The sequence below is a fragment of the Plasmodium relictum genome, assembly GCF_900005765.1.
Source record: "Plasmodium relictum strain SGS1 genome assembly, chromosome: 1".
NCBI lineage: Eukaryota > Apicomplexa > Aconoidasida > Haemosporida > Plasmodiidae > Plasmodium > Plasmodium relictum.
The window spans coordinates 595,916-614,779 of NC_041679.1; the positions used below are offsets into that span (position 1 = coordinate 595,916).

Genomic DNA, 18,864 nt, shown 5'->3' on the forward strand with positions numbered 1-18,864 from the left:
AATAATAATTTAGTAGATAAGTAATCAAATGATATATTTTTTGATCCTTTAATAAAAAAAAAATATATATATATAAGTAATTAAACTTATATTTGTATAATTTTATTTATTTTATATAAATATATGATTATTTATATACTTTTCTATATACCTCTTCTACAACCATGTTTTCAAAATATGTGTAAATAGCTTTTCTTCTAATTTTGAAATTTTTTTTAAACATTTTATATAATTTCTTAATCTACATAAAAAGATAATTAAATATTTATTAAATAAGGAAAAGGAGAAAAAAAAAATAAAAAATAAAAATAGCGTTGTATATAAAATGATTATTTAAAGTAATATATATTTTTTTTTACGATACATATATCATAGAGCATCCTTTATTGTCTGAATTATTTCTAAAAACAAATATATAAAAAAAATAAAATAAAAGAACCATTTAAAATAATTATATATAATAATTTTTTTTTCAAAATAAAATATATCAATACATTATTATATCATTAGGATTATTATTCATTGGTAAATTTTTTATTTCCTTTTTGTTTATGTCCATTTCTTTTAAATTATTTTTTTTAATATTTGCACATTTTATTTGATTATTTAAAATTATCTCCTTATCTTTATTAATATTTTTTATACCGTTAACATATTTATTATTGGATATATTATACTTATCTTTTTCGTTCATTAAATTTTGATTTCTGTTATTTGTACTTTCTATATTATATGGTTCATTTTTTATGTAATAAGAGCTATTTTCATTAGCATAATCATTTTTATTATTATTTTTCAAATCATAACTATTCTCTTCACTTTTTTTTTTTTCATTCTTATTATTTTTTAATTTATTTATATGCAATAAAGAATTATTTTTATCTTCAGTTGTATAATTTTTATTATATACTTTTTTAAGCTTTTCTGAACTTATAATGTCTTTTATTGATAAACTGAAAAGATAAATAAAAAGGTACTCAAAGTTAGAGTAAATAAAACTATAAAATAAAAAAAATAAATATCGTTTAACAATTTTTTTTTTTGTTGTAAATTAGAATTACCTATTTTCCCCTACGAACAGTACTTTTATACTTTCTTTTAAATATATTTTTCTTTTTCTAAACAAGATAAAAAATTAAAATATGGCAAAATAAATTATTTTTAAATTAAAAGAATTTTTTTTTCTTCTTTACTAATTATTACTTTAAATTTATAAGAAAGGTATTATTTTGACGAATTAAAGTCGAACAAGCATTTAGAAATACTTTATTTATAAGATAATTTATATTTTTACATAAATTGTAAATATAATTTAGAAATGCTTCAATTTTTATTTTAAAATTATGTAATAAACTTATGTAAACATCTCCAATAGATTTATAATTTATTTCATCATTTTCATCATTTTGGTATATGTCTTCTTCTTTTTTTGCAATTTTTATTTTATTTAACATAAAGTGAATATAATATATATCATATAGATAAGTTTCAAGTTCTTTACTTAGATCTTTCAAAATATTTTCAATGAATATTGTTTTTAATTTAATTTTGTATCTAAATTTTTTTAATTTTTTTACACATGTAAAGTAGTATTTAATTAGTTTTGGGGAACTTTTGAAAATTGCTATTTGTTTTAAAATTTCATTAAATACTATATTTGTAAATTTTTTTTTATTATCTAATTCTTTTTTTAAATGATATTCCTTATACTGTTTTTCTTTTTTTTTTTCATTTCTATCATTAATGTTATTTATTATATATTTATTATTATTTATTCTTATTTTTTTAAGAAAATTCTTTTTTTGTTTTTCTATTTTAGAAAAGACTTCTAATAATTTTATTAAATTGTTCAAGTAATCTATGTATATAATAATAATAAATACAGAATTTTTAATGTGATTGTTTATATTTAAGATTAACATTTTTTTTTTTTTTATTCTATATTTTATGATCTTATTAATTTTAAAAAACTTCTTATGCGTATTTTTTTATATAAAAATATTTTGTTTCATTACATTTTTTATTAATTCAGAAAAATAATTATACATTACAATTTTTTTTTTAAATATATATATGCATATAAATATTTTTTAATAATAATTTTTCAAAAATTTAAGGTGCTTTAATTTTTATTTTATAAAAAAAAAAAACGATCTAATAAATACTTAAACCTTGCACATAAGTAAAATTTTAATTAGCAATAATTTAAAATTAATACAAATATATAAAACAAATTAATAAATAATTTCTTAAACAAAAAATAGAAATAAAATAAAACAAAAAAAAAAAAAAATAATAAATGTTTAACAAAAATAATATATGTAAGAATAAGTTAATTTTAGTTTAGAAATATTTATTAAATTGTTAATGCACACATTTTTTTTTTTTTATTCTATATAATTTATATTATTTTTTTATATTTAGTATAAATATATGTATTAAATGAAAAAGAATGTTAAAAATAATATAAATAAAAATTAAAAATATATATATATATATATATAAAATATATATATTTGTGTTATAATATTAGGTAAAATAAAAAAGACGACGAAACAAAAAAAATATTTTTGAATTATTAAATATTTTTCTAAAGTTTTAATTTACATTTTTATAATTTATATATAAATTTATAAAAAAGGATTCAATAGATTTCCATAACAAGCAAAGTTGAAATTCTTTATTTTGATTAGTATAACAATTATTAACGTATAGATTATTTTGTAAAATAGTTATATCATCCCATATTTTTACTTTCATATGTTTAAAATCAAAAAAAAATAAAAAATCATCAAATGTAAGCTCCTTATCTTCATTAATTTTTTTTTCTAATGCATTATTACAATAATTTATAAACTTACTTAGATAATTATCATAATTAATATCAGAACAATTAAATAATTTTGAAGAGGATGAAGATAAATCATCATAATCAGTTTGATATAATATTTTTTCTAGATGATTGTCATAAGAAAATTTTTTATGTAATAAAGTGTTTAGATTTTCCATAACTATATTATTAATATTATATATTTTATTAAAATCATGCTTTGTTAAAATATTTAATCTCGAAGAATAGATTAATTGATCTATATCGGCACAATTGAACATGAATGTTAATAATGATAAAGTAAATATATCAATATTATCTAAGTAGTCTTCTTTTTGATTAGTTAGTTTAAATAAATTTTTATATTTTTGATTGTTACTAAAATGAATAGAACTAAAATTATTATTTATTCTGTATTTAAATAGATCATAATTATTTATGCTATTATTTATATTACTTTTATTATTATTATTATTATTACTATTATTATATATTTTATTATTTTTCTTCTTCGTATATTTTTCTATATAAAACTCAAATAATTTTTTACGTGTATTAAAATTAGGAAGATGAAAATATATAATCTTATCAAATCTTTTTGATCTAACTAAAGCAGAATCTAACATTTTGTATCTATTAGTTGCACCAATAAATAAAATAAAACTTTCTCTTCGGTATTTCTTTAAATTAAATATTTCTTCTACTTCTAGTAAACTTAAATTGTTATTTAAATAATACTGAAATATCTCATAAGCATCTTTTTCATTTAAATTTTCGTTTTCATTATTTGATTTTTCTAAAAATAAATTTTTTAAAGTATTAAAAATGTTATTTTTTTTGCTATTTTCATATAATAATTGTAAATTGTTATACTCGTGTAATGAATCTATTTCTATTAATAACTGATTTAGAGTTTGAGTATATTCCTGATTTTGATTGCATATGTCATTCATACTTCTACTTAAACCAACACTATCTATTTCATCGACAAATATAACAATGCATTTCTTTTTTTTTTTTGCTTTTTTAAATAAGCTTCTTATTTTAGAGGCACCATTTCCTATATATAATTCTATAAAGCTTGAACCAGATAAATGTAAAAAATCAAAATTTAATTCTTTTGCAATTGTTTTAGCAAGTAAACTTTTTCCAGTTCCCGTTTCTCCTGAAAATAAGATTGTATTATACATGACAGAATCATCAAAAATTTTTGGATATAGCAAAAAAAATAAAATTGTTTTAATTTCTTTTTTTGTTTCATTATTTAATATTATTTCATTAAGTGATTCTATTTTTTCTTTTTTTTCGAATGAATAATCTATTTTTGAGGCCGAAATATTTTTTTCATAAATATAATAGAATGTTAAGATAGAGAAAGTATATGTTACTAAATCAAATAAATTTTTTTTAACTGTCTCAAGAAATGGCAATTTTAATACTTTTTCATCTAATGTAATTTCTATATTTTCATAACATTTGTTTTTCAATAAATATTTCATTATATAGTCATTATAATATATTGCATATACATTATTATTTTCTCCATTACTGTTTATTCCATTATGGCTAATTATGTTAGTGTTTTTTGAAATTTTATTATTCAATAAGTAACTAAATGTATTATTAACTGGATTAAACACTATTGTTTTTATATTATGCTTATTTATATTATTAAAAAAATGACTATATCCTTTGAATATCACTTTTTCAGTATTGCATATAAACAGATTGGATAAATATTTTGATATGTTCATATAATAATTATAAAACAGAGAAGAAACTTTAGTCCTCATTTTATAATATATATAAATACTAGAAACAACGCTAAGAGGTATTAACCAATAAGACTTATTATTCTTTAATTTATCAAATAATAATGCAAAATAATTTTTATTGAAATTGTCGTAATTATCTTCTACTGTATTTTTATCTTTTTTTCTTATAAATTTTTCATTACTATTTGCATTGTTCTTATCAACATTGTTAATATCTGCATTATATAAATCTATGTTATTTTTATCTATTTCATATTCTTTCTCTGCATTTTCTTTTATTGTATTATTACTATTATTTTCATCTATCTTATAATAATCTATTATATTTTCTTTAATTAAATCATTATTATTGTTATTATTAATATTTTTATCTATTTCATAATAAACCATTTCATTTTCTTCTAATGTATTTTTATTTTTATATATTTTCAAATGCTCTGTTTTTTTCTCTAAAACTAAATCATGAAACATTTTTTTTATTGCTAAAATAAATAAATAGCAATAGAGATATTCATTGGATTCAAAATCGCAATAATTTTTTTCATTTTTTATGATCCTTTTAATATGCATATAAATTTCTTTTTCTTTATTTGTGAAAATACAATTCATTATTTCTTCATAATAAATATGTAAACTTTTTTCTAAATCTAATAAATCATTACTATTATCTTTTTTTGTTGGAAATACATCTTTCTTTAATAATTCCATTCTAAAATTATTTGGTTTCCAAATTGTTTTTTCATTGTTTTCATTCACATTTACTATATTAATATTTTTATCTTTATATATATTACTAAGAGTAATTAAATAATTACTCATAACTTCTTCAACGTTTGTTTTTCTATCATTTTTTGCCTTCATTTTTTAATATAAATGAAATAATTGTTTATTCATTTTTCTTATATATATAGAGGTGATCAATAATAAAAGAGTAAATAGTTTTATAAATTTTTTTTTCTTTCAGGAAAATTTCGAAGAATATGCAATATAGAAGAATTAGAAAAAAAAAAAAAAAAAGCATAACATAAATTAATTTTTTTTTTTTTTTTTAAATTTTTTTCTAAACTTTATTATTATATTATTAAAAAAAGTTGCTTGGTTGAAAGAAAATTTTTTTTAAATAAAATTAGAAAAATACAAAAATTTTTAATGAAAAAAAAAAAAAAAAAAATTGGTACTAATAATTCAATATAAAAAAAAAAAAAAAATTTATAAAAAAATTGACAAAAGATTGAAAAAAAAAAAAAAAATGCAAATACTATATAAATAATTTTTAACAAAAAAAAAAAAGTTTTTGACAAAATATTTTTATATTATTATACATCACCTAATTTAATTAAATTTTAATGTATATATTTTACATTGTATTTTTCTTTTTTTTTTTTTTTTTCTAGTACCAATTTATTTATCTTAAAAAATTGGTTAACACATTTTTATTTTTTTTTCCTAGTACAAATTAAATATTATAGAAAAATTTTTAAATGATTTTCATTTTTTTAAAATCTTAATATTCTTCTACATTTTTTTTTTTAAATATTCCCTTTCTTAATTTTTCTTTCTCCTTTTAATATGCTTTGCAATATTTATTTTCAGCTACTTTTTTTTTTTTTAATTTTCCTTATATAATTATTGTGTAATTTTTGTGTTATACTAATTTCAATTATTACAATAATTTATTTTTTAATTGATTGACATTTTAATTTTCTTTTTAAATGGTTAATGAAATATTTATTATTTCTTTTTATATATATCTGTTTTTTTTTAATTTTTTAAACTTATTTTTTTTTTTCATTTTTCCTTTTTTCCTTTTTTCCATCATTTTTTCTTATATTTTTTTAGATTTTCGGTATTGCAACTATTATTACAACTTTTTTTCCTTATTTTTTTCCTTTTTTTTCATTCTTGTTATTGTTATAAAAAATTTTTTTCTTTTCAATTCATTCTTACCAATTATCGCTAATTATTTCTTTAATAATTTTTTTTTATTTAAATAAAATAGGAACTATCTGTACTTACATTTTCAACCGATGCATCTACATCATCTGAAATGGAAAATGTTAATTTTGAATCTTCATCTTGTGATAGCAATTCTACTAAATTTCTGTGACACATATTTCTTGTTATCCTTTTACAAGGTTCTTCATACATATTTTTATTTTTCTCTACATTTTTCACTTTAGATTTATTATTTACTTTTCCTGCATTATTATTATCTTCTTCAATGGTGTCAATATATTTATTGCTTACTCCTTTTTTTTCTTGACTATCTTTTTCATTTATACTTTCCTTTTTTTTATTAAGTAATTCCTTTTTTTTTTTTTCTTTTTGATATTCTTCTATTTCTCTAAGTTTTAGTTCATCCTCATTTGTTTCGTCTTCTTTTTTCTCATTTTCTTTTTTTTCTTTTTCCTTTTCTTTTCCCTTTTCTTCTTCCTCTTCTATTTCATCTTCATCTTCTTCTTCCTCTCCTATTTCATCTTCATCTTCTTCTGCTTCAGCTTCTATTTCGTCTTCTTCATCTTCTTCTTCATCTTCAAATTCGTCTTCATATTCATTTCCAAATTCATCTTCGAATTCATCAATTTCATCTTCGTCATCTTCTTCATTATCATCTTTTTTTTTACTTTTTTTCGGTTTTTTTAAATTTTTTTCAATTACATTCTTCTCCTTTAATTTTTCTTGGCATATTTTTGCTTGATTTAATTTTTGCTTAATTAAATCATCTCTATATTCAATCTTGCAACTCATTGTAAACGTTACAAAATCTTCTGTTAACTTTTGAAGAATGGGATAATTATTCATATCACTTTTTTTAAAATCGGTAGCATCTTTTACTGATTTAATTAAAATATCGTCAGGCACTGTTTCTATATTTAAATGATGAGCCCAAGTATTGACATCTTCTTCTTCAAAATCTTCCAATTGTTCGGAGAAATTTTCACTGCCGCTTTTATAATTGCATCTATTACATTCAATATTATCATGAGTTTCACATATTGTATTCATTTTATAATTAAAAAGCTTTTTTACATTTTCATCGGATAACTGATCTTTTGATAAATTCGTATTAGTAACAATCATGGATGACAAACCATCTTTACTGATTTGCCTTTGATATACCTTTTCATCAATTGTACCTGTACAAAACAACCGATATATGTAACATATCTTTTTTTGTCCTTCTCTCCATACTCTTGCTAAAGCTTGTTTGTCATTAGCTGGATTCCAATCAGGATCTAATAAAATTAATCTATTCGAACTAATCAAATTAATACCACACCCACCCGATTTCGATGATAATAGAAAAATAAAAATATCAGGTGAATGAGTAAAATCACTTATAACTTTGTGCCTTTTTTTTATACTTATTCCACCATCTAATCGAACAAATTTATAAAAATTTTCTTTACATAATATTTCCATATAATCTAATGTTTGTGTATAATTGCTTACAATAACAACTTTGTCAGTAGTGTTTTGTTTAATATTTTTTAATAAAAAATGTAATAAAAGAAATTTGCAAGATATATTGTAATATGATTTATGAATATCCCTTTTACATTCTTCTAGGATTTTTTTTACAGGTTTTTCATAATCTATGTCATATTTTGTTTTCTCTAACTTACAATTTTCTGATATGTTATGTAGATTTGAGGTTTTATCATTTGTATATATTTTTCCACTTTTAGATTTTTCTATTTCACAAGTTAAATCTTCTATTAATTTTGATAAAGGTATTTGCCCAATGTCTTTTATATCATTTGCATTGAGTAACAATGGATGATTACATATTTTTTCTAATTTTTTTATATTAATAAGAACATTTACTTTATTGTTAGACTGATCATTTTTTAAAATTCTTTTATCCTTCAAGAATAATAGATATAATGCTTCTTGAAAAGGATTCAATTTAATAAATATATTAATTAGATATTTTACAGGTAATACTTTTGATAGTAAATTATTGGTTCTTCTTAATATAAACTTATTAGTAATATTTGATAATTCAGATAATCTTTCGGATGCTATTTCTTGTTCTTTTTCTGTTGCATCCTTGTCTCTACCTATTAATATAGGGTTTGCATATTTTTTTCGAAATAAATTAGTATCATCAAATAAATCGGGGTTGCATAAAGAAATCAATGCAAAAAACTCTCCTAAATCATTTTGAATAGGAGTTCCTGATAACAACAATCTTTTTTTAGCAGACAGATTATAAATGCTTGTGTAAGTTTTTGTTTTATCATTTTTTAGTCTATGTGCTTCATCACAAATAATCATATCTATAGAAGATTTATCAAGAAATTCATTATTAATACGAAAACATTCATAAGAGCATATTAGCACATTTGATTTTAAATCATATTTAAAACCTTCTAATTTACTAACTATTTTTTCTTTTACATTATCATTAACACATGTTACATTACATCTACCTGGAAGCCATTTATTAATTTCATCATTCCAATTATTTATTAAACTAGCAGGGCATAAAATTAAACACCTTCTTATTGCTGATTTATTATGAAATCCTTGTTTTAATAAAGTGTATAAAACAGATATACTTTGTAAGGTTTTTCCAAGTCCCATATCATCTGCTAATATGCATCCACTTATTTTTTCATCTTTTAAATTCATTAAACATTCAAAAATAAATTGTACTCCTTCTCTTTGATGCTCTCTTAAATGTTGTGCTAAAATTGGGTCTACTTGTATTTTATCATTTTCATTTTCATATAAAATCAAAGGATCATGTTTTTGTATTATTTCTTCTATTTGGTCTTTTTCATATGTTTCATCCGATCTTCTTGGAATAGAATTTTTCATTAAATTTATCCATCCAGTTCGTCTTACTTTGGCTCCTAATGTTTTTTTAAGATATAATGTTTTATCACTTACAAATCCAGGTAATGGACTTTTGAATGGATGAAATAGTGTTGTTTTTTCATTTTTCCCTATACTTAGAATTGGTAATAAAGTTGCCCTAACTAATGTTATGCATGTTCTGTCTGAGTTTATATTGTCATTTTCTTCAATGGAATAATCTCTATTTCTTTTTACATTTCCATGATATTTTCTCATTATAAAATAATTAAAAAAAATAAAAAATAAATATATATATATATATATATATTTAAATTAATGGTTACTTTCAATATATTTATTACAAATAAAAAAAAAAATATTATTTCAATTAAATTTATTTATTGTGTCCATTATTCAAATAATTAATTATATATGAAAATGAAAAAAGCCAAAAAATAGGAAAAAAAAAAAAAAAAATTGGAATGATTCTTATAAACTTAGATAAATCAAATTCTAAATTAATTTAATCTAAAGCCAAATATTTAAAATATAATTAAATTGTATAGATTTTTGTATTAATATCGATAAATAAATATATACATATATATATATATATATAATTGTTTCCATATATTTATAAGTATGCCTAAAAGGTGTTATTTAGGCAATATTACACAAAATGAAAGAAAATAACTTTTTTATAATAAAATTAATAGTCAAAATTAATATATAATGACAAAATAATAAAATATAATCTTTTTCTTAATAAAATTAAAAATTAAATTGCTTAAATTTATACGTTACCAGATAATAAAAAAAAAAATAATTAAAAAATGAACCTTCATTAAAAATGTTAATAATATATTCGTCTTTAAATTGCTAATATTTTACTTTATTCTTATGAACACTAATATTTTTTTAATAAATAATAAAATTATATTTTAAATATAAATTTTTTTTTAAACTATTAAAAAAGAAAAAAAAAAATTTTTATAACAATATTATAATGTTATTTTACATTTGACTAAGCTCATACAATTTAAATCATCTATTGTTGAAAGTAAATATTTTTTTTTATTTTTATTTTTATTTTATTATTTACTTATTTTTTTTTTTTTTTTATAATAATTTGACATCCATTAAAAAAAAAAAATATATAAGCATAAATGTATTTTCTTTTTTTTTTAGATATTATTTGAATATTATTTTTATATAATGAATAATATATTAAATAAAAATAAAAAGTTTTAAATATGTTAATTTTCATGAAAGAAGAAAAAGACATTAAATGGATAATATATAAATTCTTTTTTTCTCTTTTTTATTCTTTTTGGCTTGTTCTGTTAATGCAAATAAGAACAAAAAATGTGAACAGTTAATATTTTTTCTTAATATTAATTTTACTTAAAGTAATACTATATAATTAAAAGTAATTTTTTGTATGTGTATTTAGATGTTTTTTTTAAAGCATTATTCAATAAATGGAAAAAGTAATGTAGAGAGGGAATAAAAAAGAAAAAGGAAAAGGAAAAAGAAAAAAAAAAACAATAATATTAGATAAAAAGGAAATAAAAAAATATTACAAAAAAAAAAAAGAATTAAAATATTAGTCATAGTATAGTTGTAATACATGTATATCACCATCTATATCACCACATACTAATTTATTATTTATATTTTTAAAGTCATTATCAGATGAATGAATATTTTTTTTTTTACCATAACTTTTATATTTATTTAAAATTGAATCATATTTTTCTCTGTCTATATATGTATTCTCTGTTAAGATATTTTTATTAATATTTAAGTAGTATGTTGGTTTACCTATATTTACTTTAAAATAAGTATTTTTATAAATATCCAAATTTTCTTCATATTCTAAATCACTGTAAAAGGTTGTATTATTAATTAGGTTACTCTTAACAATATCATAAACGTACAATTCATTTTCATATGAACAAGAAAATATATATTTATTTTTAATATCAAATTTTATGTTCCTTTTGTGATTATTATTCATATCACCTTTATATAATCCAAGTACAGTTCCTAGTGTATAAACAAAAAAAAAAAAAAAAAAAAATGTCTTCTATCTTGTTTCTATTTAATTGGATGCTTGGTTTTTTCCATTTTTCTTTTCCTTACCGCTATTTTTTTCAACTAATTTAATGCTGTTGTCTATTAAATTAACGCAAAAATAATTTTTATCTCTTGTTACATCAATACTTAAAATAGAGGATTTCATATTGTAAGTTAACAATTTTCCCATTCTTATATCATAAAGTCTTAGTATGTTATCAATACTACAACTATAAATTTCAAATTCATCAATAAAAATACTAAAAAAAAAAGAAACATATATATGTATAATAAAAAAAAAAAAAATATTTAAGCATCTAAATAAAAAAATATAAGTTTTTACTCAGAAATCATATCTTTAGCATCATTAAATATTTGTAATGGGTTATTTTTTTTTTTAAAATCTCTTTCTTTAAAATCGTAAATATTTATTGCGTTATTTTTACTACAAAAAAGTAATTTTTCATTTTTACTTAATTTAATAACATTTATCTTATCTGAAATTAAAATAAAATTATTACAGAGCTATTTGTATAATTATATAAAATTACAATAAAATTGTTACATCATAAAAGGTTTTTATATAATTAATAATACAAATATATTTATAACCATTTACGTTAATTCTATTTAAAATTTTATTGGACAAGGTGTCCCATAAATAAGCATAAATATCATTCCCTAAAATAAATGAAAAAATTAATATTTTTATATTAATTTATAATTTTCTTTCTTCGTACCAGCAGAAAAAAATTTTGTATTATCTCGAAAAAGAGCTATATCATTTATTCCTTTTTTATGGATATCTATTAATATACAAATCAAAAAATTTAGTTATTTATAATAATAATAATAATAATAATTTTTTTATTAAAATGTGGCATAGAAGTTAAACCTTTATATGTATTTATATGTAAATGAGTGTTGACATTCCAAAGACAAATTTTATTATCTAAGCTTGAACTGACAAGGTAATTTTCATCATTACTGAACAAAATTTTTGTTATACATGCTACAATGAAAACAAAAGTAAACAATATATTTATTTTGTTTTCTATATTATTAAAAAGTATTATTATAAACTATGTTATACTCATTCAATTTTTTTTTCTTTTAATAAAAATATGTGATATATAATAAATATATATATATATATATAAACTATAAATTTAATGAAAATTTAATTTTTTTTAGTCTTAATAATTTTGATTAATTGAAAAAATGTATGAACCTTTATGCCCTGACAATTTTCCTGTTGTTCGAGCATTTAAGTTAATATTCATGATAGATACTTTTTTCTTCTTTTTAAAAATAACATTATGAAATGTAAAATAAGAGTTTATTATTTTTTAATTTCTAATAATAAGAAAAAAATGGCAAAAAAGTAAACATTTACATATATTTTAAGCTTTAATTTTAATAATTTAATATTTAAATTTTTTATAATTATTCAAAATTAATAAAAATATATTAATAAAGTTAAGTTTATTTATAAGATTATAGGGATACAAAAAAATTTATTATATTAAAAAAGATTCCATTTAAAAAAAATAAATTATAAAATTAAGTGATCAATTTATAAATTATATGAAATGAATTTCTATATTTTTCTTTAAATATATGAATATTTTTTATTCTTAAAGAGGCTCATTGGTATTTTAAAAAAAAATTTAGTTATATTTTTAAAGAATAATTATTCTATTTTAATTAATTCATAATATAAGCTTACTTAATTTAATATAAATGATTAAAAAATTTAAGGGTGTATTCCTCATATTTTTCGAATAAGTGAGAATCATAAGATTATATATATGCACCGCAGTTGCAGATAGTTTATGAGAAAAAAAAGAAGATGAAGATACAAATTATTGATACAATAATTAAAATAAAAAGGAATATGTAAACATTTCATTATTAAAACAAGCAAGCTAAAATATGTTTTATTTTCTGAATACATATAAAATGTTAGAAACTTCTATTTTTTTTTTTTTTTTGGTTATTTCTTGAAATATTTTATATTTCTTTGGTTTCAATTTATAAACAAGCTTAAGCAAATATATGTATATAATTTTTTTTGATGTGTATTTCATTAGGATATAATTCTTCTTAAAATAAATATTATTTATATTTAAATACTGTAATTACTTAAGTAATAGAATAAGATACACTTTTTTTTTATATGTTATTTTAAAGATTTTATCATTATTTTTTTTCCAATTTTTTTTGTTGTATTATTTTCATAAAAATATTTAAAAATTCTAATAAATATTTTTATTAAATGTAGTTATATTTAAAAAAAAAATTTTATTATATCAACCATACCTTTTTATTAATAGTATCTTAATAATAAAATAAAAATTCTGAAAATAATAAAAAATCTTGGGAAAATAGATAATATAGTATCCTTTATTTAGGTTTTTCTTTTTCTTTTTCTTTTTTTTTTTTTTTTTTTTTTTTTTTTTTTTTTTTTGTATACTAACAATTCATTGTTAAATTTATAGTTTAATATTCATAAAATTCTATATATATTTTTATATGATTAGATGATATATTTTATTATTTATATTATGTAAGACTTTTTCTTAGCACTTTTTTTTTTTTTTGTTTATCTGAAGAAAGTAGTACATTTTTTATTATGTAAGTTTTTATTTTTTGTTTTTGAAAAGTAAATGTATTAAATAATATATAAATAAACAGTTTTAAGAAATAAAAAAAAAATAAATGTAAATATATATATATATAAAATTTAAATTTTTTTTTACACAAGTATATAATTGATAAGGTATATACAGAAAAATATTATTATTTCTTCATTATTTCGTATCCTCTAAAGTTGTTTATATTAAAACTTAGTATTTTTTTTTTTTTTTTATTTAAAATTGACATAATAATATTGATTTTATTTGTTATTATTATAAAAATTTGTAACTTTGAAAATTAGAAAAAAATAAAAAAATACTGGAAAATTAGAAAAAATAATTTATTTTTTTCTTTCATAAAATATTCATCTCATAACAAAATTACATATTTTTTTTTATTTTATTTAAATAATTTATTTGATTTTATATTGATCATTTTTATTTATATTTAGTTTTTCTTGTTTTTTCTATTTTGTATTTTTTTCTTCCTTTTTTTTTTTCTTTTTTTTAACTTAAGAAGAATCTTTTTATTATTAAAAATTTTCACTTATTTATTATTAAATATATATTTTTGTTATTTTGAAAAAAAAAAAAAAAAATGAATTAATATTAGAGAATCACTTTTTCATTTTTCTATAAATTATAGAATAAATATTCCTGTAAAAAGTGTAAAAGAAAAAGATAGAAACTCTATAGTTTTAATAATTTTTAGTGACACTGTTTCCTTTTTCTTTTTTTTCGATATGTTTTGTTATTATTAATATTTTGTTTTTTTTTTTTTTTAGTTAAAAAATATACCATATCATTTAAGTGAATTTAATTCTATTTTTATATATATTGAATATTGTAAGATATTTTATCATCAATTAATTTATTTTGTTCTTTCATATTCTTTTTTTTTTTTTAATTTTTTTTCCTTTTTTAGTTATATATATATACATATATATATATATTTTGTCTACAAATAATATTTATGAATATGTATACTTTAACATTTAATAAATTAAAAAAGTTAAACACAACATTTATATGAAGATTATTTCTAAAATTTTCAAATGTAAAGTAATAAATAATTATATGTTTTTTTTAATTTCACATTTGTTTATATATATATATATATATATATATATTTTTCATATATAATTTTTTTTTTATATATTTTTATATCCATTAATTTATATACACATACATATATAGGTACATAATAAAATTATTACAAAATTGCAAGTTTTTTTATTATATTTTTGAATATTTTTTTTTTAAAATAAATATAAAATAACAATAGTGTATATAATTTATAAAATACACATACTTTATATAGATGATTTAGTAGTAATAATATTATTCATAAATAAATATTTACTTATATGTGTATGAAAAAAGAATAATAAAAAAATAAAAATTGTGACAAAAAGTAATTATAAATAGAATTATAAAAAAAATATATATATATATATATATTTATAAAAAAAAGAGAGGATATTTCATTAATAATTAGCTATAAAAATAGTAGATATATAAATTTAAATTGCTATTATAAAAGTATAAAAGAAATTAAAAAAAAAAAATTATTAATTTAAAATAATGTTTGATAAAAAAGAATATACAAGTAGCAAGAAAAAAGATATAGAATCTTTTAAAAAATCAGATGATAATTTAACAACGCATAACAATAAAGAAAGTTCAAATAGCTTTGAGAAAAGTGAAAATAATAATAGTTATGATTCTGAAAAAAAAAAAATCTATAATAATATAGAAAGTAATAAAGAGAATTTTAAATTACAAAGAGAAACAGAATATAACAATAACGAAAATAAAGATTTTTTTTATGATAGTAGTATTAATAACAAAAGTATAAACACAAGAAAATTTCAATCATTAAATAGAAATACCAGTGAATTTTTTCAGAGTAGTGATGAAATAAGTAGTAATATAAGTGCTAATATTAAAAAGGCAAATAGCAAAATTAATAATAAATTTAAAATAAGTACTAATATAGAAGAAGACAGAAAAGAAAAAAAAAATTATAAAATAAATAATTTTAGTGAACTACAAAATAATATATATGAAAGAAGTTTAAATAATTCACTAAATTTAACGAGAAACGAAATAATTTATTATTGCGAAAATAACAAAATGAATAAACATTTTTCTGAATCAGTAAACAAAAATAACTTAAAATTAAATATGAATAATAATATATATAACGATGATATATTTTATAAAACTAAAAAAATGAGTAATGATAGAAACAAAGCACATAAGAAGTCTACTTTCGGATGTAATTTAAAAAAAGCAAATAATAATGATTATGAAAATGATAATATTATATTTAGTCAAGGAGCAAAAAAATCATTCGATATAAATGAGAAATGTATGAACAATAATACTAAAATTAAAATAAAAAGATTATGTGAAAAAATTGAAGGCTTTGAAAAGGAAATAAAAAATGAAATATTACAAAAAAAAAATGTAGAAAAAGAAAAAATTTATATAATAAGAGAAGCTATTAATAAATTAGAAAAAAATTTAAATAATGAAATTAAAAAGAGAATTGAACATAATAGAAATATTCAAAATATATTTTCTTCTGAAATTTTAAAAGTACAAGAAAAAATTGAAAATGTTGTTAATGATAAGGTAAATGAAATTGAAAACGCTATAAAAGTTTTAAATGATAAAATAAATACAATTAGTGTTAATATTGAGAATGAAAAAATAAAATGCATTCAAAATTTAGAAAAAAAAAATAATAATATAGCAAAAGAATTTTCTAACTTACAATCATCCTTTCAACAAGATAAAATAAACAATAAGGAAAAAGAAAATAATATTTGTAAAAAGCTAGAAGAAATAGAAAAGAAATCAGAAAGTAAAATTGAAATAGAAAAGGTAAAACTAATAATTATATACATAGTTATATCCCTTTATATATATGTCATTAATTCTAAATCCTAAATTCTTACATTTAAAAAATATTTTTATATCTATAAATTTAAATGCTTTTTTTATATAAATACTTTACATTTTCACCTATTTTTATAATTCGTTGTTTTTTTTTTTTTTTCTTTTTAGAATATTCGTGATAGTAAATATCAAGAAATAATATCTTATATAGAAGAGATAAAAAGAGAAAAAAAAAGTAAAAATGAAAATTTTCAAAATTTTGTATTAGAAGAAATAGCAACAGTAAAAAATGGATTGATTTTAGAGTCACAAGCAAGAGAATCAGCTGATGATGATATTGTTCAAGCAGTAAATCATTATACTAAAGCATTACAGGATTCTCTTAGACTTATTAATTCAAATTAAAAATAAAAAATATTCTAATAAAATTCTTATATATTTTTATAAATATCTATGAATTTTTATAGAGTTATTTTATTTTTGGTTTTTTTCATTTTTCTTTTTTCTTCCTTCCTTTTTCTTTTTTTTTTTTTTTTTGTCTTTTATATTTTTTGTTTTAAATTAAATGGAAAAGATAAAATGAGAAATATTCATATAATTTACAAAAATCGTAATGTATGTTATCAATCCAAAAAAAAAAAATTTAATTCTTTTTTTTCCGTTTCTTTTTTTTTCTATCATTAGATTTTTTTTTTTTAATTCATTAAAAGAAATGAATAAAAATTAATTTTTAAGGATTATTTATATAAATATAAAATTTGATTATCTCCTCTTTTTTCTTTTTTTTTTTAAATTATTAAATATGTAAAACTCTCTTTTTCCTTTTTTTTTGTTTTTGTTTTTGTATATATACACAGAAGCAAATATAAAAACAATTTACTATCATATTTTTTTATTTCTTCTTTTTTATATGAAATAAAAATAGCTCGTTACATTCTTTATTATCAATTTATTTCAATTTCTAAATACATTCATATATATATATATATATATATATTTATAAATTAAAATAAACTTGTGATGTCACTTTGATTTAAATAAAAAAAAAAAAAATATTATAAATATATATATTTAATAATATTAATTCTTTTCAAAAATAAATGTATTTATTTTATTATTTTTTTTTTTTTTTTTATATTGATTTGTTTATTATAATTTATTTTATGTTGATAACTAAATGAAAAGAAAATATATAATAACATTAATGTATGTATACATTTTTTTAAAAATATGAAGTACGTATTATGCATACATAAATATATAAATGCGTAATGAAATAGAGAAAATTTTATATAAAAAAAAAAAAATATATATTGTAGAAGTCATTTTTATATATTTAATTTTTTTCTTTTATTTAAATACATTAATTATATTTTTATTTAGAAAATACATACTTTTCATAAAAATAAATTATCAATTTTTGTATAGTGAATTCTATATAATTAAATTTTTATTTTTATTTATTTTATTTTTTTTTTTTAATTCTTTTTTTATTATGTATTAAATACGCAATTTTATATTATGTGCTTAAGAAAAATTCTAAAAAATTCAATGAAATATGTTAAAGATTTTAAACTACTATGTAACATTGAAAAGAAATTTTATCTTTTTTCTTTTAAATAAATGAAAATTTTTTTCTCTTCAGAGTAATGAAATTAAATTCGAAAAATTCTCTTGCTATTGAAAAAGAGAATTAAAAAAATTTATGTAGAAAACTAACGAAATAGATTAAGATAAAATAAAAAAAAATAAAATAAAAAGATAAAATATAAGAATAATAAATTATAATATTTGCAAAATAAAAAATATAAGATTAGCAAAAATTAGG

General features: G+C 17.1%; 4 protein-coding genes across 4 annotated transcripts; 1 reads left to right on the forward strand and 3 right to left on the reverse strand.

Moving 5' to 3' along the window:
- Nucleotides 1-2,598: 2,598 nt before the first annotated feature.
- Nucleotides 2,599-5,466, reverse strand: PRELSG_0114400 (AAA family ATPase, putative; the record flags this gene model as incomplete). The annotated part of the gene is made up of 1 exon (XM_028679456.1): nucleotides 2,599-5,466. The coding sequence occupies one exon, from the start codon at nucleotides 5,464-5,466 to the stop codon at nucleotides 2,599-2,601; it is 2,868 nt and encodes a 955-aa protein (XP_028531503.1).
- Nucleotides 5,467-6,591: 1,125 nt separating this feature from the next.
- On the reverse strand, nucleotides 6,592-9,687 carry RAD54 (DNA repair protein RAD54, putative; the record flags this gene model as incomplete). The annotated part of the gene is made up of 1 exon (XM_028679467.1): nucleotides 6,592-9,687. One exon carries the CDS (start codon nucleotides 9,685-9,687, stop codon nucleotides 6,592-6,594), a length of 3,096 nt encoding a protein of 1,031 aa, XP_028531504.1.
- A 1,330-nt stretch (nucleotides 9,688-11,017) lies between these two features.
- MORG1 (mitogen-activated protein kinase organizer 1, putative) lies at nucleotides 11,018-12,773 on the reverse strand (the record flags this gene model as incomplete). The annotated part of the gene is made up of 7 exons (XM_028679478.1): nucleotides 11,018-11,460; nucleotides 11,557-11,750; nucleotides 11,834-11,987; nucleotides 12,103-12,171; nucleotides 12,231-12,296; nucleotides 12,386-12,502; nucleotides 12,722-12,773. 7 exons carry the CDS (start codon nucleotides 12,771-12,773, stop codon nucleotides 11,018-11,020), a joined length of 1,095 nt encoding a protein of 364 aa, XP_028531505.1.
- A 2,940-nt stretch (nucleotides 12,774-15,713) lies between these two features.
- Nucleotides 15,714-17,441, forward strand: PRELSG_0114700 (filament assembling protein, putative; the record flags this gene model as incomplete). The annotated part of the gene is made up of 2 exons (XM_028679489.1): nucleotides 15,714-17,021; nucleotides 17,205-17,441. 2 exons carry the CDS (start codon nucleotides 15,714-15,716, stop codon nucleotides 17,439-17,441), a joined length of 1,545 nt encoding a protein of 514 aa, XP_028531506.1.
- Between the last annotated feature and the right edge of the window lie 1,423 nt (nucleotides 17,442-18,864).